This window comes from Pygoscelis adeliae, unplaced genomic scaffold (genome assembly GCF_000699105.1).
Source record: "Pygoscelis adeliae isolate BGI_AS28 unplaced genomic scaffold, ASM69910v1 Scaffold383, whole genome shotgun sequence".
NCBI classification, from domain to species: Eukaryota; Metazoa; Chordata; class Aves; order Sphenisciformes; family Spheniscidae; genus Pygoscelis; species Pygoscelis adeliae.
The window spans coordinates 525,215-551,681 of NW_008824592.1; the positions used below are offsets into that span (position 1 = coordinate 525,215).

General features: G+C 41.1%; 1 protein-coding gene across 2 annotated transcripts in view; it reads right to left on the minus strand.

Moving 5' to 3' along the window:
• Positions 1-5,158: 5,158 nt before the first annotated feature.
• GRIA4 (glutamate receptor, ionotropic, AMPA 4) overlaps positions 5,159-26,467 on the minus strand; it is a 253,920-nt gene continuing 232,611 nt past the window's right edge. The window contains exons 14-16 of one of the 2 annotated variants that reach the window (XM_009322270.1): positions 15,366-15,480; positions 13,005-13,139; positions 5,159-6,290 (exon numbers count right to left, since the gene is read on the minus strand). In XM_009322270.1, the coding sequence (XP_009320545.1) occupies positions 6,126-6,290; positions 13,005-13,139; positions 15,366-15,480 (415 nt within the window). In that variant the 3' untranslated portion in view covers positions 5,159-6,125. Of the gene's footprint in view, positions 6,291-13,004; positions 13,140-15,365; positions 15,481-23,030; positions 23,146-26,467 lie in introns of both variants that reach the window. The other variant, XM_009322271.1, reaches the window with a different exon arrangement.

Consider the following 26,467-nt stretch of genomic DNA (forward strand, 5'->3'; position numbering starts at 1 on the left):
GGACTGCTGTACTGCCGATCATCTTACTCTGCTGTGCCTGGGAACATTTTGATAACAGCAGTGGCCATGCGCCTGGGCTGGCAGATGGCCAGGGCATTGCTGCTGTTTCTGTGCTGCTGTACTGGACAAGCTGGAACTCCAGTGTGAACTCGAGTCGAACCTGCCTGCCCATGGGAAGGAGTGAATGAATTCCTTGTTTTGCTTTGCTTGCCTGCACGGCTTTTGCTTTACCTATTAAACTGTCTTTATCTCAACCCATGAGTTTTCTCACTTTCACCCTTCTGATTCTTTCCCCAATCCCACTGCGGGGGAGTGAGCGAGCAGCTGTGTGGTGCTCAGTTGCCGGCTGGGGTTAAACCACGACAGAGATATATCACTTTAAAAAGTATGGCCTTTATAACTTCTTAATGTTTGGTGCTAGTGGAAGATGAGGGATTGTTGAGCTAGGAGTGTGAATCTTCGTTTTAGCCATAAGGAAAGGCTGACAGCCGTGCATGCTCCTCTGAAGTGTGATGACAGTGTGCCTTAGTCTCATCTAACAGATCCGTCCAGATTCTGAGCTCAGTTACACAAATAATAATACACATTTGCATTTAAGTAAGCAGCTTGGAATATGTGTTGCTACATTTGAATCCACTCTCAATGCAGAGCAAAAAAAAAATTTAGGAAAATTTTGAACTTAGGAAAATATTGAAGGTGGTCAGAACTTGGAAGAGGTTGCCCAGAGAGGTTATGCAATCTCAACACTGGAGATACTAAAATTTTGATAGGACTAACCCTGAGAAGCCTCTTGAACTTCGAAGTTGGATCGAACTTCAAAGCTGAATCTGCTTTAAATGGAGGTTTGAAGCAGATGACCTCCAGAGGTCCCTTCCAATCTAAATTATTCTATGATTCTTATTTACTAGTTTCAGCTTGCCTGACCTTACATTCAATGCAATTGTTATGAAATCAATAAGTTATTTGGAATCTGTGACACTCCTCTCATTCAGAAAAGGAAGTGACTCTAAATTTCTATTTATAATTCCACTGGTGACTTCTTACCCTTAGACATTCCAGTTGAAGTTTAACTGGCTGTTGCATGCCAATTACACGTTTTGTTGTAACAGTGTTAATTAATCCATGTCTACAACAAATCTCTGCAGCTCCTTGCAGGCTGCCCTTCTTTTCTTGCTTTTGGCATTAGTTAGAAGGTGCATTCTTCCAGTTGAGAGCTTTAGGAGCTCCCTTCTGCTGTAATTGTCTAGTCATGGATGAACGCCTGCTTACACTTTGAGATGGCAGAAAAACACTAGAGTTTCTACACCAAGTTAAAGAATATTTGCTCTTCATCCTGACATCCTATTAGGGCAGTAGCCAGTACAGAATTACTAAGGAGCAGAGGTGAACAGGTACCACTGTCCTCCTTCACCACACACAATGATTACAACCAGTTGTATAAAGTTGTACTCCTTTCCCCAGGCTCTGTTCTCAATTGCACTGAGACAAATTCAACTCAGAATATGTACATTCAGCTCCCAGGATAGTCTCTAGCTGAAATTCAGCAATAACAAGTGGTTGTGTAAGACTAATTTTGCATGTGAGGTCCTCAGACAACACAGCAAGTCTGTACTGATTTTGAACTTAATAGGTGTTTAATAGAATACACCACCAGTGTGGGAGGATTGAATGTGTAGAACAAAAACTAACTTATATAACAGTGAACATCAAAGTAGGCTTGTCCTACAGTATGATTCACACCAGCTCAGAGGACACTTATTTTGCAGACAAGTCTAATATTGTTGTAAGTATTAATGTTAATAGTTGCAACTTGGTTACATCAAAACTGAAATTATTTTAGAGACAGATAAATACATGTATCATTCAGTTCATCATTAAGATAGCTAAATGTAGATGTCTATAAGAAAATTATGTGTTTAAGGTCTTTTCATACTCCATGGAGATCTAGTCAATGGAGGCTTGAAAACAACTCAGCTGAAGAGACTATAGGACACAATTCAGTTACTCTCCTACAGGTACCTGGTACCATTTGAGATGCCTTAGGCCATCTGAGACATCTGCACGGGGCTCTTAGATCTGACCCAGGATCTACAGAAAACTCATGTTTTTCTGGACTTGTAGTAGGCAACTAGGTGGGATACTCAAAGGCATCCCAAGTGACCCCAAATGCCTAGGTTTATGCAGAAGAAACGAGTCTTTAGTTGATCAGAATCACTCTTTTGACCATCCTCAATTCATTTGCCCACATATGGCTATCCTGTGCTCTTTCTGATTCTCTGTGGTGATCAAGATACCTTTGGGACTGGCAGATATGACTCAAGGTTGATGGGACACTTTTTGGACCATTAGCTGGAGGCCAGGCAGCATGGCTTGGGGCATCCCATGTGAAGGAAAATGGGTCAGGTTCGGTTGCCTGTATTCTTTTTGAGGGCAAAATCTTGGAAAAATATGGATGATATTTGACTAAATGCCTCAATATTAATAGATTCCTTTAATTAATAGCCTCCTTTACTTATTTTTTCTCCCTTTGAGTCAGTCATTGCCATGAAGCTGCTAGATGGAGGTGGCCAAAGAAAGAGCAAGGGGAAGGATGGAGGAGAGCCGTGACCATTGTGCTGGGAAGGCGGGATGCAGCCCAGCAGCTGCCAGGAGCTGCTCCGCTGCTTCTCGGAGCCTCAGACCCTCATACCCATAGGAATGGAGACCATGGCCTTCCTGAACCTGACCTGAGGAAGGGATCTCCTCCTTTGGGTCATATTTCCTACACATGGGAGGAAGGTGACTTCTGGCACTGATCTTCAAAAGGATGGGGGGAAGATACAGAGAGAAGGGAGAAATGAGTGTTTCAGGAGAAGGGGGAAAAGCAAAAGAAAAAATGTCAGAGGGGCAGCTAAGATATGTGAAGATGGTCATAGCAGTCGCGACAGTTACCCCCTTGGACTAAGACAACAGAGTAAGCTACTGTGGAGAGAGCAGACTGATACTCTGAGACTGCTTTCTCAACCACCTTAATTCTAGTCAACTCTCTCTGCTGTAGCATTTTCCCATCCAGTTTCCTTTTTTTTTTTTTGTTTTATATCAGTGGTATTTTATGACAGGCATTGGCAAACTCACAGTTTCCTCTTCACCTCATATGACCAAGTTTTCTTTGAGCGAAGCGTTGCCTTGCCAAGGGCAAGGCTTGGAAGTGGTGAGAGGATGCGACGATTCCCCCCCATGGCCACTGGCCGCATGCCCTTGGTGGGTCACGCCACTCCATGGCCATGCTGCTCAGTGGCTGCATTGCTCATGCTGCTCAATTGTGAATCCTCTCAGTGGGCATCTGCGGTAGTTACTGACACTGGACAAGAAATCTCAAAGGACTTAGGGGTCTTGTTGCCAAGTGGAAACCTGACTTAGGCAATTAGGAATGGGCTCCATAGAGTGACATTCCTAACTTCAGTGATGGGCCGTTTACTGAAGTTGAAAAATAAGTGTAGTGCCTTAAAGAGACAGGGGAGCATGTAAGAGGAGTAACACTGGAAGACAGTAAAATATCCCAGGACAGCACTGGCACTGCTCACAGTCCTGAACGAGGAAAAGATGAAGATGAGCTCCTGGAAAAACAGACATACGCAGTAGAACAAAATAGACAGCATCCTTCACACTCAGCCTCCCAATCTGTTCAGCCTCTAATATGTTACTTTACAAAAAATCAAGACAAACACTCTTTTTTTCTTTTTTCTTTTCTTTTTTTTTTTTTTTAAAGTAACAACCCAGAAGTTGCTTTTTAAATTCAGCTGTAAAAAGAAGTCTGAGAGGGAGCTCCCAGCTTTACTCAAATCGGAGAAAAACCAGAACACTCACCATTCCAGCCACAGAAACACAAACAGTTCACAGTAACTCATGAATGAGCTAAACATGCCAGTGAAACAAGAATATAAAGTAAGTTTAGTCACAGTGATTCATTGTACTGTTATGTGTCTTTTTCCCTAAGACCCCTGCACACTTTGTAGTCATTGTGCCTTAGGGGTAAGCATCATCTTATTTTCACCTTTGACTGCACTGTCAAGCTCTGTATAAGAACTGGTTGCCCTCAGCCTAGATTATAGTCAGTGGAAAGATACAGGCTCTTGCTGCTGTGATTCAGCAGTTTGATGTTTTCATGTCTACTTTAAGATGAAGTCATTCACTCTCATTGGTTATTTCCCTCCAGTAACTATAAAGGGTGTCTAGAGTATTTGAGGTAAGAAATTCGTATCTATATTGTCGATACCTCGACTGAAGCTAACACCTGCTTTGGTACTTTGTCGATGTCTGTATCACATAGGATGGGTATCACCTTAGTAGTGCTTTTGTTTGGTTATCCTTTGCTGCAGTTGTGAGGGTTGGTCATTGTTTGGCAGCATTAGGCTCCACCCTGCACCCACACTCCTCTTCGTGAGGGCTTGGAGCCCTGGGGGCTGAGAGAAGCACCAGCCACGGAGGCTTTGGTGAAATGTAAGCCATCTGAACATGACCCCTCATGGGCCTGGCAAAATCACGAGGGCATTGGAAGCTATGACTAATCCAGGTTTGATCTGATTTGCCATCTGGGCTCTGGCATGGAGCTGTTACACTGGTGGCAATACTCTCTGGATTTGGAGACCACTGCAGTGTCTAGTGTGGCCAAGGAGAATGACCATGGCAGAAGAGACTTGCTACAACTTTGCACCTACAGGCATGCCTGCTCCTGTTGACATTTGGCTTTTATTCAAATGGTGCCTGCTAGCCTTTCCCTGGCGTGCCACTGAAAGGCTGGCTGATGAAAACCGAGGCTGCTGGGTACCAAGCACGCTACATCTATCACATCAGTCTGAAAGACTGTCATTTGAACTTTCCTGATCCCTGGTATCTCATCCCTTGACATACCCAGAGAACAAACCCTATCACTAAATGGTTCCCTAACCTCTCAGAAAGGGTTTTAGTGACTAGTACTAAAATACCTAGTGAATAATTATGACAATACTTTGACAGCTTCGAGTCCCTCCTCTCTAAGGTCTTAAAAGCACTTCACAAATGTGCAGGGACTCAGACTGTTTCTGACAAGGTCCTGCATCCTGTGGTAAGAAACAAACCACCTTATTCTATTTTCCAGGTGACATCCCTAATGATCAGAAAACAACTCAAGCTCTGTCGATATTATAAGAACGTTTGTTGTTTTATTCTTTTTGGTGGGTACAAAAACCACAGTTTCTTACACAGAACAAGATTATAAATAATATCTGTAACATGAGTGACCCGTAGTCTCTTTTGATTCTACACTGCAGACTGATGACATACTCTAAACATTTTATCATTTTGCTTCTTGTATTAGACAGATGCAAATCTGTGGAACACGGAATGATGGAACAGAATGAAGGTAACAGCAAACAAGAGGATGACCAACAGCTTTTATAAAAAAAAAGTCTCTGAATTTTATTACAGTGATGGCATTTTATATCAATTATTGCAATGAATTGTTCCCTAAGATGGTTAGAAAAAAGAATTGTGTTGTCCTCTACCGAATTTACATCAGTTAAAAAGCAAGCATGTTTCAATATTCCTCTTTTTTCAAAGAAAATGTAAATAATTTCTTTATTTGTTCACAGGATTTACATATTTATTATTTTCTTATCACAGTTTAGTGATTAATTTCTACAGCTGAACAGCTGAGTATTGTTCCATTGTACATATTGATGTTCTGGAGACACAGGTTAGCATGTTCATTGACTTCTATAGCTATTTTTCTCTCTTTGTCAAGACAAAGACCAAAATGTTGTCCTTTCTGAGCATGTTCTTCACAGTTTAATGCGCTAAATTGGCAAGTCTTATTAGTTTTAAGTCCACTCGAGTGAAATTTGTTGCTGTTAATACACCCTTCCCAGCCCCCTCCCCCCAACAAAACTAAATTATGAATTTTCCTGATATAAAATCTGAGTTTGGGTTTCCGAGCTGAGCTCATGCACACATTGTTGCTGATGATGTCTGGCGCATTTGGACGTACTTCCCTTTCTCAGCCAAATTATTAGTTCATCAATGACACTCCCATGTCGTTACAGTCTGTGCTGTGTTCCCATCAGTCACCAACACAGTTTGATTAAGGCACTCAATTATTTTTTTGGTTTTTATGGTAGGTCCGATGCAATTACAGCCAATCCTGAACTTTGTCTAATTGCAGTTCCAGTATGCACGGCCTTCGGGCAGTCGGGAGTCAATACACGTCCATTTTCTCCCACACTCCCTGTGATGGATAATCTGGCTTTGTTTCTTATGGCTTCAGAAAAGGTAAGCTAGGTTTGAAAAAAAAGGAGAAAAAGAGGAAAGTGTTACAATGTTTCTGTCCTTCAACAAACCTGGACACAGCAAACACCAAAATATTAAATTTTAGACATCTGCATTTTTTCATGTTAACATTAAATATAATAATAGTAATCATCATAAATATAATATGTAGCATTTAAGTCTACTAGGGGAAAAAATACTAGCAATTCTGAGGGTAAATTTCATTACAATAAATCATTATTGATTTAAATATAAAATCCAAATTTGATCAAGAAATTAACAGAAGAGGCAATATCTTCCTCTAAACTGCTTCAAACTACATTTATATACAGTGATATGAGAATCAAGACCTTTTATGAGCCTGAAAGCATTACCATCTCTGAATAAAAAGTCATGCACAGGTGTTTATAGGTTTAGACTTTCAACTAGGAATGTCAAGATAAAATATAACTACTGAAAATTGTTTATAAATTGCAATAGCTATATCAGCTATCTTTGTGATAATTCCATGGATCAAATCTAAAAAAATTATTATTTCTTTTCACAATGCACAAATTTAGTATCAGTAAATTTGAGAACTGTCCTCAAATCTCTTTTCATATATATATTTTCCTACAATTAGAGAAGGTGGGAACTTTCAAAGGAAATGTACTTTACAATTTTCTATACAATTTTCTATAGTTCTCTACGTTAGGTCTAAATTTTCCACAAGAAGGTTTAAATTTTTGTTATCTCAAAATCTCTACTTTCAGGTAAATCAGAACAAAATATCTTGTTTAGGGACTAATTGACTCAAGCAAAAAATTTGGATTTGTTAAAAAAAAAAAATTGTAGTTATGCCATCTAACTTTAGTCATCCAAAAATCAGTAACCTAATCTAAAAGAGCTCTCTCATGTGATGATAGAAAAAGCCAAGATGACTAGTTTAGACTAACTGACTTCCAGATGACTAAAATTAGGGGAGGTGTCTAAGGTCAACCAATGTAGCAAGGACACTTGGAACAATAGGCACCCAAACTATGCTATGTTGAAACAGATTTCAAAGATACCATGTTAAGATATTAATTAGTGGGGAAGTCTGATTTGTAGTCAGCAGAAGCTATAGTCTATGCAACTAACCCATGTAATTGGTGTGCAGGGATGCAATCTGAAATACCAATTGGAAAAAGAGAGACAGAAGGGTGCATTCACATAGGAGCAAAGGGATGACCAACATCATAAAAATAATTTTATTTGCCTTATTACTGATCTCTGCATTTACAACTTTGTCCCTCTGAGCCCAGTTTCTCCTTCCGAGGTAGCAGTGAAATCCTGAGCTGGTGTTTGATATGCTGAAGTTAATTTTATATATGAGAGTGTGTGTATAGGGATGAGGGAGATTCCTTAGAACTCCCAAATGTTTCCACTGCTTCTGGGTGCATTTCTATGAAAATGCACCAGTCTAATATTGCATTGCTATCAGTAGCTCCTTCAGAAAAGGGTTCTCTGAAGTACAGCTGCTGTTGTGGCACAGGCGGAGCTTGGATATAAAAGCAACTTTCCAAATCAATTACCCTGAAAACCTCAGCCCTCACAAGCAGCCAAATTCAGGAAAAGGCCTCAGCTTACAGAGGGTGTTACGGCATTCCCCTCACGCTGAAAAACCTTGGCTCTGATAATCATCAATTGCAATGTCCAAAGTCACCCTTTGAACAGTTTCCCTGCTGCCACAGTACTCTGTGACAGGGACTGTTACCAAACATACCTTGACCTAATTCAACAGCTAGATATAAAAAGAGAGAGAGGTAATGAGGGAGTGGGGACCTGGGCCCATACAGTACCAAAAATCTCAACTACTCCCCAGCAGCAAATAAAAATCCATGCATTTGCAAAGCACAGACACAATGCAATGTGGTGTAGCTCCACATAGTGCATGTCCAGAGTCCCACTGCAATTGGATGTCGAGGACTGGTAACTGCCTGCGGAAATACACAGAACATGTTTTGGTCAATGGCAAGAAAAAGCAAAGGTGCTTTAGTTTTGGGGAGGGATGAGAGTCCAAACCAGATCAGAATGCAAAAGTGGGTGGAAAAGGGACAGCTTAGTCCAGATGTGCTAAATTTCCCAGAAAGTCATCATTATGTACCACCATCTCTCCATCACTTTGATCAGCTATCTGTTCATGGCCATTCAGGGTTTGCCACTGGGAAATCTGAGAAAGAACTCAGATTTATATGGGATATACGAATTATGTGTAACTGTGGTTTTGTAGCTCAGTCTACATAGCTTTCTGGCCATTGACAACACACTCAGGACAAAAAGACAGTAAAAAGGGATCCACCTAAAAAAAAAAATCAAATGAGAATAACAAACAATTTTTCAGCAGCCTTCCACAGAATAACAGAAAAAGCTGCAATAAAACAACTCCTCTCTTCTCACGGCAGAGATTAACAGTAACTCAGCAACGCACCATGGAAACAACCCAGACAGTTAACAAAGCCAGGAGGAGCAGGTCAAACTTGTACTTGGGAAGGTGCCATAAAGCCAAGTAACCAGGTAAGCTTCCGTGTTATATTTTAAACTACGCTATAGGTAATAAGCCAGGCTAATACTCTGCTTAACTGTGCTGTTACAATTTCAGATTTATGGCCTGGCTGCAGAAAGTTTTAGGAGAGGCTGGGATGAGAGGGAAAAGTCTTGGTATTTACTCTGAATATTACCCAAATTGTGAAAGTCTCTGTGTGGTGAGGGTATGCAGTTAATAGTGATAATGTATTTTAAAATTTTTCATTAGTTTTGATTAAATTAGTTGTGGAATTGATCACATGAAAACACTGACTGCTCTGTTCCTACTGGGAAAGGGGAATTTAAGAAACTGATATCTATATAATACAAATATCCTAGCCTGTGTGGGTTCTTTTGTTGTTCAGACTCCTCGAGCACCTGGGTCACATGGAGGTATCTTTGGCACAAGATGAACTTTTAATGAATTTTTCTATCTTGACTATGAAATTGGAAGTATACAAGTCAAAATGAGTGCATTACACATTTACTGAGCCATCCTGTAGCACTTCACCTTTTTTGTAATTAATTTCATAATTTTTTCATTGCTTTTTGTAGTTTTGTAATTAATTTTGTTAATTATAAACAACAGCATGGGATGGGAGAGCAAGAGAAGGCAGCTGAAGGCAGCTGAACTGGAAGCTGGTTCGTGAGCTTCATGGCCCAGTGAGAAGGCCACAGAGAGGCGGTGGTGGTGGCTGGCTGGATACTGGGACAATCCCTTCGAAAGCCCGTGGCTTTGGGGTGAGGAACTCAGTAGGGCTTTTCCCTAGAGCAGCTGGAGAGAAGGCTGTTAGGCTCCGCACTGTTCTCACGGCATCAGCTCAACTAGTGTACTAAGGGCTTAGTACTGATACACAAAAATGGAAAACTGCTGTCCAGTTTGGACAGGGAAGAGGAAGGGATTGTTTTCCCTCATTAAAGCAAACTTCCTTCCCTGCCTTCAGCAGATGCAATAGCCTGTCATCCCTTCTGAATGTCTTTATCCCACGTGTACAGACTAGTCCTTTATCATACAGACTAGTCCTTTACAATACAGACTAGTCCACACATACAGACTAATCCTACATTTTCATTTTCTGCTGTCTCACAGGCAGGTGAATTTCCCTGAGGCAACTCACTTTTGACTGGATTAAACTAAAAGAAAAAACATGGTAATGAATATTAATTGTCAAGTGGGTTATTTAAGGTATTTTACATTAGTTTAAAACATATACTATTAAAACCGTTTGATGTTAGCTTAAAAAGTCAGCATGTTGGTTACTCATGCAGGTTAGAACCGCCAAGCATCTTTTTATATTAGCAAGTTTTAGTCCCAATACGATCCCTTTACTCCTTGGATAAATAAACATATCAAAGGTTTTGAAATGCATAAGACAGACATATGTCTGCAGAAATATGTGTAACCAGTGTTGTGGGCTCTGTTCTGCTGCCAGCTAACAGGGGTTTATGACTAGCATGTGTACGAACAGATGGCATAGTCACCCTGTACAGAGCATGGCACACAGGTAACCCCTCGCTGCCTGCGTGGCTAGGGATGGCCAAGTATTGCCAGGAGAGGATGGCTGGACCTTGGCAGTCTTCCACATATAAGCATAAGCGTTTTTATAAGAAGTTCACATGCTGAAATTTCTCAGGTAAATATTACGGCAAATAAGTAGAATGAAGAATTTCAGAAGTCTATAAATATTTGCTCGAAATCCTAGTTATTTCTATTTTTTTGTGAATTTTTAAATGTCTGCACCCTAAAATGTTTTTAAGAGATTATCAGAAGTTTTGACTGACCCAAACATGAATTTTCAATAAAATAAAATGCAACGTGGACATTTTTTATGTATTTTTTCCTATAAGAATACATCTCTGTGTTGCAACAGGTTCCACAAAAATCCAAACTTTAGAGAAAGGTACTTATGATCTTTCCGTAAAAAATAAAACTCCGTTAGCCCTAATTTTTATTTCAAGAAAACAGTAAGGCTAAAATAAATTCTCCAATTATAATCATAGTGTTTGTTGCACTGGAATCACAGAGCTGGGTGGGAACTCAGAGGATTGTCAAGTCATGCCATGTTTAGCATGCTAAGCCAGTTTGGGGCAGGTCAGTATTTGAATGAAAGCTTTGGTTTTTTGTTTGCTTTCTTTAAGACTGTGGTTTGGATGCATTGCACCCTGTAAACTTAATAAGGAATAAGTTTTCTGGGACTCTTACTTTTATACCAGCCTGGGGACACTCTCAGTTGTGGGCACATCACTAAAGAATTTAAAGGAAAAATATCTCTTCATTTGCATTTTGCACAATTACTTGCACAGGATTATTTCTTTTTAAGACCCTTATTACCGACAGTAGGCGGTGAACTTGGAAGATTAATATTAGCATCTGGAAGTCCTGATTCCCAGTTCACAGTAATGAACACTGGCCTATACTCTTGGAGTCCCCCTGACACCTACTATGCCTCGCATTTTCACTAGTGAACAAAGTGCACAGCTAAGACTGGTTTTTTTTTACATAGGGAAATTATGCAGCTCTGTTACAATTAAAATATAGCTAGGGTCATGACTCCTTGTACAACAGGGAACAAAAGAAAACTGCACACAACAGTATGTTTGGGATCGTTTCCCAGCCAGTGTATGCCAAGCCCCCTCCCTCGCCCCCCCGAGAACCCACCTATTCCTTGCAGCGCTCCAGCTATCATGCTCAAACACCATTCTCTGCTCACTCTGTGTTTGCTCTGTACTGTATGGTTCGGTATTGTACCGGCTGTGCCTTTAGACTGTAAGCTCCTCGGGACAGGGACCTGTTATGTGTTTGGCACACTTCACCTATTGTACAGCGCCGTGTACTCCAGCGCTATATAAATAATAAATAAAAAATAGTAATTGTATCTCCAGTTGTTTCCTCCAAAAATTTTTCTAGGTGGCAATGTAAAAATTATATTCTTCATCTCCTTTCCCTAAATTTTTGTTTCTTCCACTATAGGGATGGCTCAGTGATTTCAGGAAAATGTACCTCAAGCTTTTTGTTAACAGAAGAGACATGTGGCTTGCTATTTGCAAGGGCAAGGGAGCTCTAGGTAGCATGAAAGGGCAGGGTCCTAGCTGCACCTTCACTTATAAAGCAGCCAGTATAGCTTGGGAGCTACGTAAAAGTTATATTTAGAAGCTCAATTTGCTGTTACGTGCCATTTCCAAAGGTCGGAGAGTTGATTTGACTAACGATTAGTTGGCAAGATACTCACTGCACGGATGAGAAAAAGTACATTAGTAAACCATCCCTGCATGCCTACTCAGGGGAACTACGCAGGACGCAGCTCGGCAACATCAGCGGTTCACTCTCCGAAATCACTGCGTGAACATCTAAAATACACTAGTCCTGAGCTAGGTAAGGGGGTGCGTTACTGAAAGCTGAGGACAAAAATCAAGATCTATTCACTGGTTAGTGACTTTTTGCAGTTACTATAGTGGGCAAAGGTTGACCTGAAGCAGGATATTGTGAAAAAAATGCCACACAATTAGCATAAAACATGTATCAAAGGGAGGGTGAAGGAATAGGGTGGGGAGGAGGGAGAGAAGGTAAAACAACACTTAGACTTCTTGTAACGGTGCCTTGCCTTCTGTTAGGTAAACTATGGTTCAGTGACATTGCCTATCCTAAATCTTGATTATAACGAAGTCCCAGTTAGGGCCAACATCAAATAATTAAGGCTTACAGCAATTTGTTATTAGTAGAGTGCAAACCTTTAGGAAAACAGACTGGCCAATCAAGTAATTAAACACTGGCCCTCTGAATATATATTTTATGATTTCAAATAGTTGTCATCTCCCAACTGATTCGACAACATTGAGTTGTTAAAAATGTATTTTTTATGTTAAAAATTCCTTGCAATGCAGATGTCTATTAGCAACATAGAATAGTATACTGTACATCTGCAGCCAAAAAAACTGAACCACTTTGCACTGAAGTTTTCCAAAATATAAAGCTCTGTTCAGAAGCAAGCACCACTAGACAGACATGTCACAACATTGCGTTACAAGATGCATCACCCACTCACTGTAGTAGGCCCTAAGTCCTACCCCTAAATTTTAATACTTTCGGTTCCATATACGTTGTAACCTTCTCTATAAGTTGCTAAATTCTGGGTATTCTGCGAGGAAGTTGGGTTAAAAGTCTGTGCACTCTTTGCCACCTTCATTCGTTTCGCCTCTGCCCTGGACTTGTAACAGAACTCTATCAAAGCCACCAGCATTGCCAAGCCCAAGCCTCCAACCAGAATGTAGAAGACTCCAGCAACGTTGCTGAGACTCAAGGCACTCGTCTTGTCCTGGGGAAACAGAAGCGACACAGTTAACCCCGGAAACCAGACCCCCCAGGAGCACAAGCTACACATTAAAATATTGGAAATAGAAATAAATAACGATGTTTAGCTGAAATTAAATTACAGTTGTTTACATACTTCTCACAAAATTTGACCTATCTGGATCTGTAAAATATATTTTAAGCCCCTAATTTTCCTGGTTGGCATAAAAAATATTGTAAGTATATTGTCAACATATCAGGATGTCATTGCTTGCTTACTGCAAAGCATTACTTCCACTAAGTGGAGAATTAAACAATGACATGTCTAGCTCTCTTTAGGGGACATTTTAGCACTGATACAAAACTGCATTTACATAAAGCTCTTTAAAAGCTTAGAAATCCATTTACATCAGACAAGACTCTGCTTGATCTTTACGAAAACAGTAATTGTACTTGTGGTAGGCATTGCTGTTAATTTAAAAGATCCAGACTGAGTTTCTGATACTTAAATAACAGGTGAAAATAACATGTGAGGCTTAAGTTATTTCTTTGAACAAACACTTCCTTTGAAAGTGCATACTGTACCATACACATCATGATATATTTGCCTCTTACCGATTATTGTATTTTGTTTTCATTTTATTAAAGATACAGTTCTGGAACATGCCCATGGACTACTAAGGCTCAGTAATAGTACAATTTTAAATAGAAATTTCTGAAATCTTACACATTATTCATAATTTAGACAACAATGAGAAGTTTCTTTAGCAAATTATTAAATATGCATAATTTTATAAATGATCACCTTCTTGGACGTACTGTAGTAAATAACTATTCTACATTTCTCTATACTTCACTGCTTAGTTATGAATAATATTTTTTGATTTGAAATCTATGTGCATTTTTAGCACAGTTCTCAAGGAACTCTCAGGATTGACTTCCATATACATCGTGTGCCTTAAGATACTTATAAAGCTTTATTGTTACGCAGACTGTATAATCTTTACCTAAAGTACGGAGAGTACTTAACTTCCAATCGTAATCTCTATGAAATTTTAACTTACGAAGAATGCAAAACATTTGGATGTTTAATTTAAAGAGGCACTATTTATTGTGTAATCAGTAGATTAGCACAGTAACAACTCCCATGTGTATAGAGGTGTTTGGGGCTTATAGCTGGGTTCTGGTTTCTCTCTTCACAGAGCTGACCATGTTCCTCTGGTGGCAATTGCTAACATGATGCTTGCAAACAAGGAGAAGGCAGGACTGAGAAAGACCTGACCTAACACACGTGGTGGTTTGAGGCTTTCTCAGCTGTCATTTACAGGTACTCTGCCACCCTCTTAACCGCTTTTCACTCCTTTCTCCAAAGCACTTGCTAGAAAAAGCAAAATGTGTTGGAAGTTTGTTTCCCAGGTTAATTTTACCCACTATCCAGCAGGGTAACTGTCAGGGCACGCAGGCAGCAAGCAGTCACTGCCTGTCACGCTTTCCTTTTAGCTTTGGACAGCACAGGCTGGCACGGAGACAGGCACGGTGAAGAAATTTCAGACTCCCCGAATACAGGGGCTGGCACTGACTGTGGTGCTTCCCAGCCGTCAGAAAATACACGCTTCTGTGTTTGTCCCCAAATAGAGCGAAATAGAGAAGGCACCACTCCCTGGAGCTGTCAGGATTACTGTTTGGGAATGGACTAGGGTAAACACTGGAAGCTGTAGAAAGCTATTAATTATCGAAGCCTTTCACTTCAAAGCTCAAGTTAAGTCTTCCTTGGCTTCTCAAGGAGCCAGGGACCCTCCCAAAGGGAGCCAGGCACAGCCACCCTGGGCAGCGATGAAAGGCAATCCTTCCCGCTAGCGTTTCCCCTTTTCAGAAAATCGCTGAGGGAGGCCAGCTCCGAAAGGAGAAGGCGTGAAGGGACATTTCCTAAGTAGTCAATGCGGAAAGTCCACCCCCCCTAGGCAGGAAGGAAACAACTAAACCAACCTGCCTCCCCCAAAACCAAAAAACTGCCTTGTAACTCTTCAACAGGTGCCCTGAATACGTAGGATGATGTTTGGTGATTTATATCACTGAAGACTTTAAAAAGCAATAGTGCTTCTTTAAATTAAAGTGTGACCCCCCTCAAGATGGGGCGAAGCTGATTCGTTCTGTGTCTACAGCTGCTTATTTTATTACTAAGTCATTTTGTTTATTACTTCCTTTACTGCTTTGTGAACACAATAGTAGGTCCCGAACTGCAGCGACTGACCTTACTTCCAGAGTCCTTGGGTCCACATTCACCTTTATCGTACCACCATTTGTTTTTCAGCTTGTCTAAGACGCCTGCCTCACTGAGTTTCAAAACGGCAAGGTTTACAGGAGTTCTTCACGTGGAAAATAACATAAATAACATTATATATGTTATTTTATGTTATTCAAGTAAAACTACATAGAATCGCATTGCAAAGTGACAGAGCAGAGGCCACAGTGGGTGCTATGTCATGTACTGTTGGCCCAGGTTTAGAGACAGACATATGACCGGGACCTGCTCCATCGCTTTAGGTAACAGGCACATACTGCTGGGGAAGATTTGTAAATAAATAGTATGCAATTACTGTGAACCCAAAACTATTGGCTTAGACATATTAACAACATACGCTTCAGAGACATATATAATACAACTGGATATACGACTTAAGAAACATATTCATTTGCGTTCCTTGCTTTCAATCTATTTTTAGTTTGTATACATACAAACTAATAATACGGCTTGGCTATAGGTATTTCATTTACTGCCCTCAAAATTATCCTGGCAAGAGAACGGAGATGCTTCATGTGGTTTGCTGCCCATAACCACTTGGCACAGACTGCAGGTCTGCATGCAGAGAACTTAGGGGAAGAGCTGCGATGCCCTTATCCTCAGCTAAGAACATGACAGTCAATCTTTCATATTCATTGCCTGTTTCAACATTCTTTTCAAATTCAAAGTTCTTCCTTAAATCTCACTTATTCACATAAGTCTTTCAAGGGTCCCAGGCTGATGATAAATTACTACTTGGAATGTCTTCTCTTACTAGTGGTATTTGCTGTGGGTGGTGTAACAGAGTTTCACATTGAGATGAAACCTAATCTGATGCCTCAAAGTCATGAACTGCTATGGGTTTACACTGAAGTTACTTAAACTCAGTGAATAATCTCAGAGTATTATGGTAATGCCCCACTTCATGCAGTTGTACCAGTTAATTCTCTAAAAACCTATGAAATGATTAACAGACTTATTTTATGTACTTTCCACTTTGAATCATTGACTGTTCAGCTCTTAATGTGGTAGGCATATGGGTATATATTTATGTGCAGGTGTGCATGAAAATACAATATATATCAGAAAAGGAGATAAAGAGAAATGGCATGTGATAGATAGCCTTCTAGTGATGTTATATGACATAGGTCCTGATCCTGTGTGTGCCAGCAGATTCCTATGGGAAAATTAATCTCTCATACACCATAATCCATGCATTGCTAAAGTGTTAACTCATGAATTCAAGTCTTAATAAATAAATAACCAGTGCAAGCATTAATTAGTATAGTGTAATTGAACCTACTAAAATAGTTACTATGAAAGAGAAAAGGGGCTTGTTGCACTCTATAACTGGTTTAACTGGAAATCCCCAAATGCTTATGTATTAATATATTTGTGCATGTGCCAGTGAGAAGCTGGGAGGGGGCACAGCCAGGACAGCTGACCCAAACTGGCCAAAGGGACATTCCATACCATGTGACGTCATGCTCAGTACATAAACTGGGGGAAGCTGGCCGGGGGGGCCGCTGCTCGGGGACTGGCTGGGCATCGGTCGGCGGGTGGGGAGCAATTGCACTGTGCATCACTTGCTTTGTGTATTCTTTTATCATTATTACTATTATTATTATTTTCCCTTCCTTTTCTGTCCTATTAAACTGTCTTTACCTCAACCCATGAATTTTACTCTTTTTCCTTCCCGATTCTCTCCCCCATCCCACTGTGGGGGGAGGTGTGGAGTGAGTGAACAAGCTGTGTGGTGTTTAGCTGCCTGCCGGGTTAAACCACAACAGCATGTTTGTATATATATATATTTAATACACAAATAACAGCTCCTGAACCTCATATGCTACTCTTAGCTTTAGGGATCCTGTCTTTTCATACATTCTGATTACTCTTTGCATATATACATAAAGGAGGGGATGCGCCTCACCTCAGTTTTTTCACCCACAAGTTATGCCCCAAGCTTTGGCTGCCTTTCTAGGCCTCCCTGCAGTTAAGGGAAAAAGATAGATACCTCCAAAAGGTGGGCTTAGATACCAGTTTTAACAAAGGATGAAGCATGCTGTCGAGATGCCCATCTCTTTTCATTTACTACTGAGAAAGCCTTGGTGCCTCGGAGAAATGACAATTTTTGACAGCTACAGTTGGGTGAGAGGATTCCCAGGTACTCTCAAGTGACCCCTTGAAGTAAAGGAAATGCTTCATCCACTTTCCAAATCCCACACATTTAATTCATATGGAATACTCTGCTTCTGGAACAGAAAATGTCTACTATTTCTTGATCTTTTCCAGCATTCAAACTTACATTTTGTCTTCAGGCTTCCTGGCAGCAGGCTGTGCAGGTTGATAGTGGAATATGAGAGTCCCACAGCTGTGAAATGAGTGGGTAGCAGTTTGGGATGCTGGCAAGTTGCCTGTCAATATGATCCTCTGTTTGCTTCTAGTACAAGTGCGAAATAATTCTTATTTGGATAGCTGTCATCTGTAACATGTCATGCATTGGCACTGAGCCACATTTTGGTGCTCCTAAATCCCAGCAGTGCAACAGGGCTGGTTATGACAAAGATAAGGGACATCCAGGTACTGTTCTCACATGGAAAATCAGAAGCCTGTGGAGTTGTTGCAGATTAAACTGATTAAAGTGATAATTAGGACTTGATATGAACCATCAAGTTATCAACCACCATGATATCAAGACCAGCAACAAGCCGGGACAAGTCAGAAAGCAGATGTCTCCCAGTCGTTTGCTTGTTTTTTCAGCATTAACAGTTTAGGTATATAAAGCCTGATACAGGCAGGGATTTTTCCTTCTTTGCAGCTGTAGTTCCTTTAATGTCATCCTTTCTGCATTGTCTCTGTGAGAAAGCTCTCGGGTTTTCCTTTGGGAAAAGCAATCAATTTCACACTTAAAATTGCCACGCTATCCTCAATATGTAACTGAACGCAATGGCAATGGCCAGCATAGATGAGGCAATTCCCACTTTTCACTGAAATACAGCCAGCGGTGTGTCCGAGGCCAGGCACTTGTTTCTCCATTCCACTATTTCTGATGAAACACTTTCTGAATCAAGGCGCTGCACAAGTTTGGGGAAACCTGTCCTCTGCCCCTCATTTTCTTGCCTGCCCTAGCGAGGCCGTGTGAATGAGACATGACATGTCCTTTACATCTCACCTCAGACAGTTCTAGCTGTGATGAGGGAGAAGCACTCCGAGCTAAATTTAAAATTAAATTTAAAAATATTTTACACTTTCAGAACAGGATTTTTGTCCCACTTTAAATCAGCCAGCTGCGATGGGAAATGTACATGGTCCAATACGAGAAGCCCAGGCTGAGGGGCTGCAGAGTGGAAAAGGAAGATTTTTTCTTACGCTTTTCAGAATAGCAACATATATACCTGTTTGCAATTACAGTAAGTGATTGCAGGTGTAGTGAGTTTTCATGTATTTTAGGCTTTGTTTGGTTTGGGTTTTTTCATTTTAGTAGGAGATTTTCAACAGCTCCCATGGGAGATGAATGCCCAGATCACCTTGGCTTTCAGGGCAAGTCGCTTACCTAGGCATCTTTCCTTTCTTTGAAAATATCCTTTCCAAGTAAGCATCATTTTGACCGTGTCAGTCACAAACTCAAGAGACTACAACTTGTTACTACACTGCTTACACAATCATTTGGTGAATAGTCCCACTGATATTAAAGGGGGCAGAAACTAAAAATCAGTATGGTCTGCTGTACATGAGCAAGAACAATGTACTTAAGTCAAATAACATTCTAAATCCAGCATTTAGAATTAAATTTCCCATCAAGTTCAGTCTTGTATACTTAATATTACAATGGAAAATGACTACAGATTTGGGTTTTTTTCAAGTTCTTTAGTGATTCCTGAATTACTAATGTTGGGCTAAATCTTCAACTAGAGTAAACTGGAAGAGTTTGTGAAAATCAGTGTAGTTTTTCCAATGTACAGCTGCCGAGAATCTCCCTTGTTATATATAAACAGGATCCATCTGCCTCAAATTCATGTAAGGATAATATATGATAAATAATAACTAAAATTACCCTTTATATATGAAGAAAAATTTGTCCCATGTAGCCACAGTGCAAAACTGTTGTGTGACAGCACAGGACACCCTGTTCTTCACCCACATGCTGAAGTCAGTGGTGGCGCAGCCTGACCTGGGCACAGGGACGCTAGTTTTCCCCCTTTTCATCATGTTCTCAGCACTTCTACCTCCTCTTTCAGCTTCTTACTCATTTCCTCCTATCCTGTCATCAATCACTTGCTGTTGAAAGGGCTGGTTTTTAAGAGCCTCGGGCTGGATCTTGTGCCAGCAACATCAGTGAAATCACAGTGCTTTAAAACGGCACTAATGAAGTTCTGAGTTAGTTGTGTTCAGGACAACGAATGGGCAATTATAGCATTTAAATTACAATACTGAGCGATTCTGCAACCAATACAGAATTTTGGTAGACAGGGATTTTAAAAATGCAATCACAAGTATGCTTTAGGAGCATTTTCATTACCCACTCATGGCTGAGCCATTAATTAAGTGCAAGGTCAGTCTCATCCACTGAATGAAAAACAAGGGCCACTGTGTTCTCCTAAGTGCTGCCAGCAGAGACTGGAGGAGAGCTCCACCATCACAGCTTCCTTCCACTCACACTTTTATAAAAACAATGGAGCAGAGCGGCAGAAACTGTGTTTAAATACTTCCCCATGCATCACATGAAATTATGATGGCATACAGTTAAGATCTGAGGTAATACTTTCAAAAGCACTCAAACAACTTGGAGACCTCAGTTTTATCTTCAAACATGACTTAGTTACTGAGGTCACTAAACCACAGGTGGTTCACACAGGGCAGCTCTCTGAACTGTCTTTCTGAATTTTGGAAGACTGTTCCTTAAAAGGAACAATAAATGGGGAGGCTAGAGATGACCTTTATGAGCACAGAATGGAAGTAGGAGGAATCTTGTTTCACAGAGCAATACAAACCTTTGGAGAACTGCTGAGCTCTCAATGAAACTCCCCGATTTCTATAGGCCTCTGGACTATCATGAAGGGTTATTCTGGGTCTAGACTCTCATATTCTGACTAGTGAATCTCAAATAGTAACAGCACAGTTATCAGTCAAGTCTCAGGTGCTGTATTCTTTCAGGAAAAGAAGATGTTCTTATTCTCGTTCACGACAGTAGGAAGCCCTGTAATTTGGACTGGAGCTGCTAACAAAGCTCAGGGTTTGTTCTTCTTAAATTTGTACAGTGAAAAGAAGTATTAGCTAGAGATGCTTAAGAGCTTAGTTCAGGACTTGTTGGTAGCTGTCAGGTTTACAACAACAACAGTGCGTGGTGTCCTGGTTATTCCACTAATGATAAAATTAAAATATTTAGAGCTCCATTAATTCTGTAGAAAGGATCTTATTGACTTCAATTGATCAGATCCTACAAGACTGTTCCTGAACAAGGAAATGGATTTTGTAGATGACAAATGGCTAACTAACACTTTGGAGAGTCAGAGTAGCTGTAGTTTAAAAAACAAGACCAGATGCTGCTGCAATGCAGAATTTGAGAGGCATGGTAATGCCCGCTCATCTCCATGATGAGCCTGGTCCTACTGAACGTGGGCAGTGCAGGTGCACGATAGACCTGGGGCTTCCCAGGAGCACTGGTACTGCCTACTCACTCAGCTGTGCCTGGGAAAAAGTGTGGCAAGAAACAGGCCTGAGGTCAGATGAATGCTCCTGGCAGGCTGTATATAGTCCTAGGACCACAGGTTGAGCTCCAGCATGTCCTCCATCCTTTGCTAACGCTGCCTTGCCCACCATATTTTCTATTGCATCCTGAACTGCTTGTGTCACCTATTGTTCATTTCCATCGGCAATGTGTTCCTTCCTCCCTCCTGCATTCACAGATCTTCCCTGTTTCTCCATGGACCGCACTCCTTGCCTTTCTTTTCTACTTTTTTCCCCCACTCCTTTTTCTGTCACTTGCCATCACACCAAACTTGCTCCTTCAGCACTCCAGACATTTCCCTGGTGAAGCCCTGCCTGTCCCTCTGCCATGAGCTGCTCCCCCTTTCCTGCTTCGTGACTCAAAGCACCAGTGGCTGGTAATCAGGGAAAGTAAGTGAAAAGCATCCTTAGTTTGCTACCTAGCTTTTATCTCACCTTTCAACCACAGCAGGTTTGAGAGGAGTGTATTCTAAGAAAATGGAGGTATTTTAATGATGTGACTCCCTGCCTGTGACATTTAAAAAAATTAAATAAACACCCCTCCCCCAATAATGCAAAAGTTCAGGCTTGGGTGGAGCATATAATAGTAGCAACGTGGGAGATTTATGGTTCACTTGTCAACTTTCTCACAAGAAGTTGGTGTCTGCTCCACTTGCAGGTAAGTGCTATCAGGTCTAATACGCCTAAGCACTTTGGAAGAGAAAATAGAGACCATTTTTGAAACTGTGACCGCTGGCGAGCAGAGCGGCGGGGGGTGGGGGAAATAGGTAGAGCAGCAGGATTGAAGGCAAAGTGAAGAGGATTAGGAGACCAGTTCTGGGTGAGTGCAGAACAGCCCAAGGGATGGTCCCTGAGGCCAGGACACAGCATGAAAGAGCAGGAGGACTAAAGAAGGAGAGAAAATAGTAAGAAAATATATATGTAGGCAACTGTAAAGAAAGCTACATAAACTGTGTATGACAAATCAGCCAAATTTAATAATCTATATCTGACTAGCTCTGTGCCTGCACAGTTACCTGTGCAGCATTCTCTTATATATTGTTCACACACAAGCACATAAATATTATTACATGCTGCCTGCCATGGAAAGGGTATTTTTAATATCTTCATCCTCCCCCACTTCACCATCTTCCACTTCCACATCTTTGCTTCTTTTCAGCACAAGGCAGCTTCCCAAAAGGAAGCTGTGAGGAGGCAAGGAAGTAGTGGCACCGGCCATATGGAAGATATGGAAATGCAGGAAAAATAAGAAGCTGTCATCACCTCAGCCTAAAATTCAGCCTAAAATTCCTGTCTCTCAAATTCTGATAAATTCTGCCTAGGGAACCACCATGGATTTCAGTTTGCTGGTAAGATATCAGGAAATGTCAGCGTGAAGATATTTTAGCTGAGATTTGTCCTCCTAGTTTGGATACTCATGTGAAAATTGTAACTTGTACCAGTATTGTCTCTGTCAATAGTGCATCCCTGTGCCTGGACCATGCATTAGATTACTGCTAGAAGGCAGTCACACTGATTTTCACCCTTTTCCTCTACTGTCACTGAAAAATATTTTGGGTAGTGCCATATAGGAGAAAAAAAGTCAGAGCTGGTTTTTGCTCCTGAAGGTTTCAAATTGCTTGTCCACAAGAGCAAGCTTGGAAAAGGCTCATCACGATTTCAGAAGATGCAGGTTTCTGAAAACTGGTGATAGATCTCACAGCAGAGACTGTTTACGAGTTCCCCTTGGGGCGCTAGGCAAATGCAAATATTTTTGCTTTGACAGTAATTGCATACACCTAGATTTCAACTGCAGGTACCAGCAGTGCTGTGCTACTGGTGAAGCTGTTTTGTCGCAGGTAAAACCCCAGCAGATGCACCAATTACTTCACATACTGTTTACCCGCTTTTGGTGACATTGAGGCTAACCTTGGAGTCACCTCCCCCGCTGCCACATTCTCCTTTGTCGTACCACCATTTGTTTTTCAATTTGTCCAAGAGGCCTTGTTCATTCAGTTTTAAAACTGCGAGGTTAACAGCATTTCTTGAAACGATAAAACATATTTTGTAAGAAACTGCACAGCTGTTAAGATGTTAGAAGGAATGAGGACTTAAGCTGTTTATAAGCTTGATCCACACACTAAATAAACCTCTCATTTCCATATTTCAAAGGCCTTGGCAGCACAAATAATTGTGGTTATTTTCAAATGTGAAAAATGTGTTTCCAGTGTAGAAATGATTTTCAGAATGGCTTGGATTTTAACAAGAAAATTCTATCAACCAACCATAACTATTTTTGCAAAATGATGATAAAACTCTGCCTGGAATTATAAACGATTTACACAGATTTATTTGAATCCATATTTAGAATATGTTTAGTGTGGGCCCAGGATGATTTTTCAAGCAGATGGGAAAATGTATTCCCATACACTAAAGAGGCAAGATCCAGACAGCCTATGCTAGACGCTGCCAGTCACTGTGTCACATACAGTTTTGACATGTCAGAGTGATCCCGCACAAGCCACGGGCTAAGGCTCCAGAAACAGGCAGTGTGAGGTAGAGCTGAAGAGGAGCGCTAACAGCTTGCACACTGACTACGATGCTGTCTAGAGCCAGTCAATAGAAAACAATGCACAAAGAGGTGCCGGGAGTCCTGCCTGTCTGAAGCTTCATCACCTGTTGTAGGCACATCCGTACATTTGGGATGCAGGCTCTAGAGTCCTGCTCCCTTTGCACAGCAGAAGCTTAGCTGAAAAGCAAGACCTGGGGTCTAGCTTAGTGCCATGACTCCAGGGACTGCCCTGCTATCCTGGGAGAGCACCCTGTCTCCCAGTCCAAAGGGGACCTGTGGTGTGGGGAAGAAAGGTGGAGGTGGAGGGCATCCTCTCTGGGGAAACCTGGGGACAGTGCAGCCAAGCAGAAGCTGAAGCGCTGGGAAGACCAAACCCAGCCCATTTGCCGGGTGCTGAGATACCATCAGTTAGTCGGCGTGTCCAGAGGACTTTTCCCTGGAGGGTTTATACATGTTATGCTACCACTGGACGAAAGATGAATCCTGCATTACTAGCAGCACGGTGGCATAGGCACAACAGACTGAAAGGGCTCCATGATGCCCGGTGTCCTCTATCTCATGTTTAGTGCTCTTTTTTCGGGTGAGAGAAGTACCTGAGAGAGACTTTGGATCTGTGCAGGCAGAGGTGGGTTGCCGACACGAAGGCTAAAGCAGAGAATCGCTGCTTCCATACAAACCCAAATGTAAGGCACCTGGATTTATGATAGGAACTACAGTCACCAATATATGACATTTTAAAATCAGTTGATAACTAATCTGCCAAGGCATTTATGCAGCCTTCATCACCTCCTGAGGAACCTTTGTACTTGTTTAAGTGTATGACTTCCTATCTTTATTACTAAGAGCCTCAACAGTCACATATCCTAATGGTACACAACTACATCAATATTTATTCATAATTCATAATAATAATCTTTTCTCTTCCTCTTTTCATGTTCAGAGGTCCCCAGTGCATCCATGCCTTTCAGACATGTACACTGATTCTGGTGGGTGTCTGCTCAGGCTTGCTTGCAGATGTGCAGAGGCATGTGGAGCAGTGGCATCATATCCTTGAAGCACCATTCATCTCCAAAGAGAGAAAAGTATCTGTGAGGTGCCAGTAGCTTAACTACTGCTCTTCAGGGACAACATGCAGTTGAGAAAGATGGAGCTTCTCTCCCTCTGAATTTGTTTAATGCTGTCGAGATCTGTCTGTCAGGGCTGAGTGGGATTTGGCAAGAGCTATGTCTGTCAGTGGCATCTTCCCCTCTTCAATTATGAGAGGATGCAACACCTTCAAAGCACGTGGAGAAGGGTTGGGGAAGAGAGATCCTGAAGGAAGAAGATGGCAGGGCTCCATCAGATCTTATGGCACCACAAGCCACTGGGGCTTGTGATTCACCCTCTCTAGAGGTGGCTGGTCTCTGGTCCCTGGGGGTCCCTTCTGATCTTAGAATGGAAATTTTTCTCTCACTCATTAGGAGAGATATGTTCCTGGCAAACAGGTACAGACAATGGTATTTCACAGCTTATGGAGCATTCCTTACAACATTGACCCTGTTTGTGGGACAAATGTCAGCTTTAGGACAAACCTTCACTGTCTGGTAACAGCTTTTCATATAGCTCCTGCTGGAACCGAGGCAGGTCTTTGCTGGTTGGTCATGAAGTTTGGAAACTGCTTGTGTGTAGATCTGACTGTATCTAGCTTCACTGTAGTTACATTTATATGAGATTTTCAATACAGATAAAGTAATTGCTTGTCTGTCCCTGAAAGTGAAAATGAGAACTGTAGGCTGTAGTGGGAGTGATAACAGACTGCTCTTTGTGGATAAAACTTTAAGGGGAATTTAGTAGCCAGGCTGACAAATGTAATTTTGCATAAGTGCTCTAATTATGGTTCACACTCCAGAGGGAGAGGAGAAATCACAAAATAGGAATGAAATTGTTCATTTGTCTCTTTTGTTCTTGGAAGCAATTGCTTTTGAACCAGTCATATTTTCTACAGATTTTTCCTGCTCAGCTTTTAGTTACAAAGCTTATGCTTTTGGCCTGTTTGCCTCATTCAGAAAGGTAACTGTGTGGCCAGCCTTGCCACTTTACAGCCAAATTTCCAGTACACTAAATGTAAATTTTACGTTTGTAAGGACATTGGCACTGAGCCATAGATGAAAGACAATCCTAGAAACACTATTGCTTTGATGCTGAGCAACATTACTTATTCTGAAAATGGCTTAGATACATAGCATGAGCCTGCTGTCTACAAAGTCAATGTTAAACCCCCTCCCTTCAAAAGGAACCAAACCAAGGTCTAATTTAATGCTGCTTTGTCTAATTGTCACACTGGATAGCAGTAACATAAACAGCTGCTTTGACAGTGCTACAGATGTGGGCAGGAGTGATCACTCCCATGAAAAATGAAATATATCTCAAGGAATATCACTAATTCTCAATTCAACAAACCACTTAAGCACAGTCTTATTTTAAAGCAGATGGGAAGCCCTATCAATCAGTCTATCCGTAAAAGCACCTTCATACTATTTCCTCTAAGCTGTAGTCTCTCAAGTATGAACACTAAAACCCATTGAATTAGACAAAGTCCTTATGCTAAAATCCTTAGAAAGCTTTTTTTCAATCTTTATCTTATCTTGAGTGAAGATGCTACCTGATAACTTACAACTTTTCTTTCAAGCTTTTCAAGTTAATGTCTACTTAGACTTTTTATCTGGATATTCTAAGATGAATAAAAAACAACTAGGTGATTTTTTTGACAACTAATATAAGTTTTCATGTTTAATTTTCATGTTGAAGGGAAAGA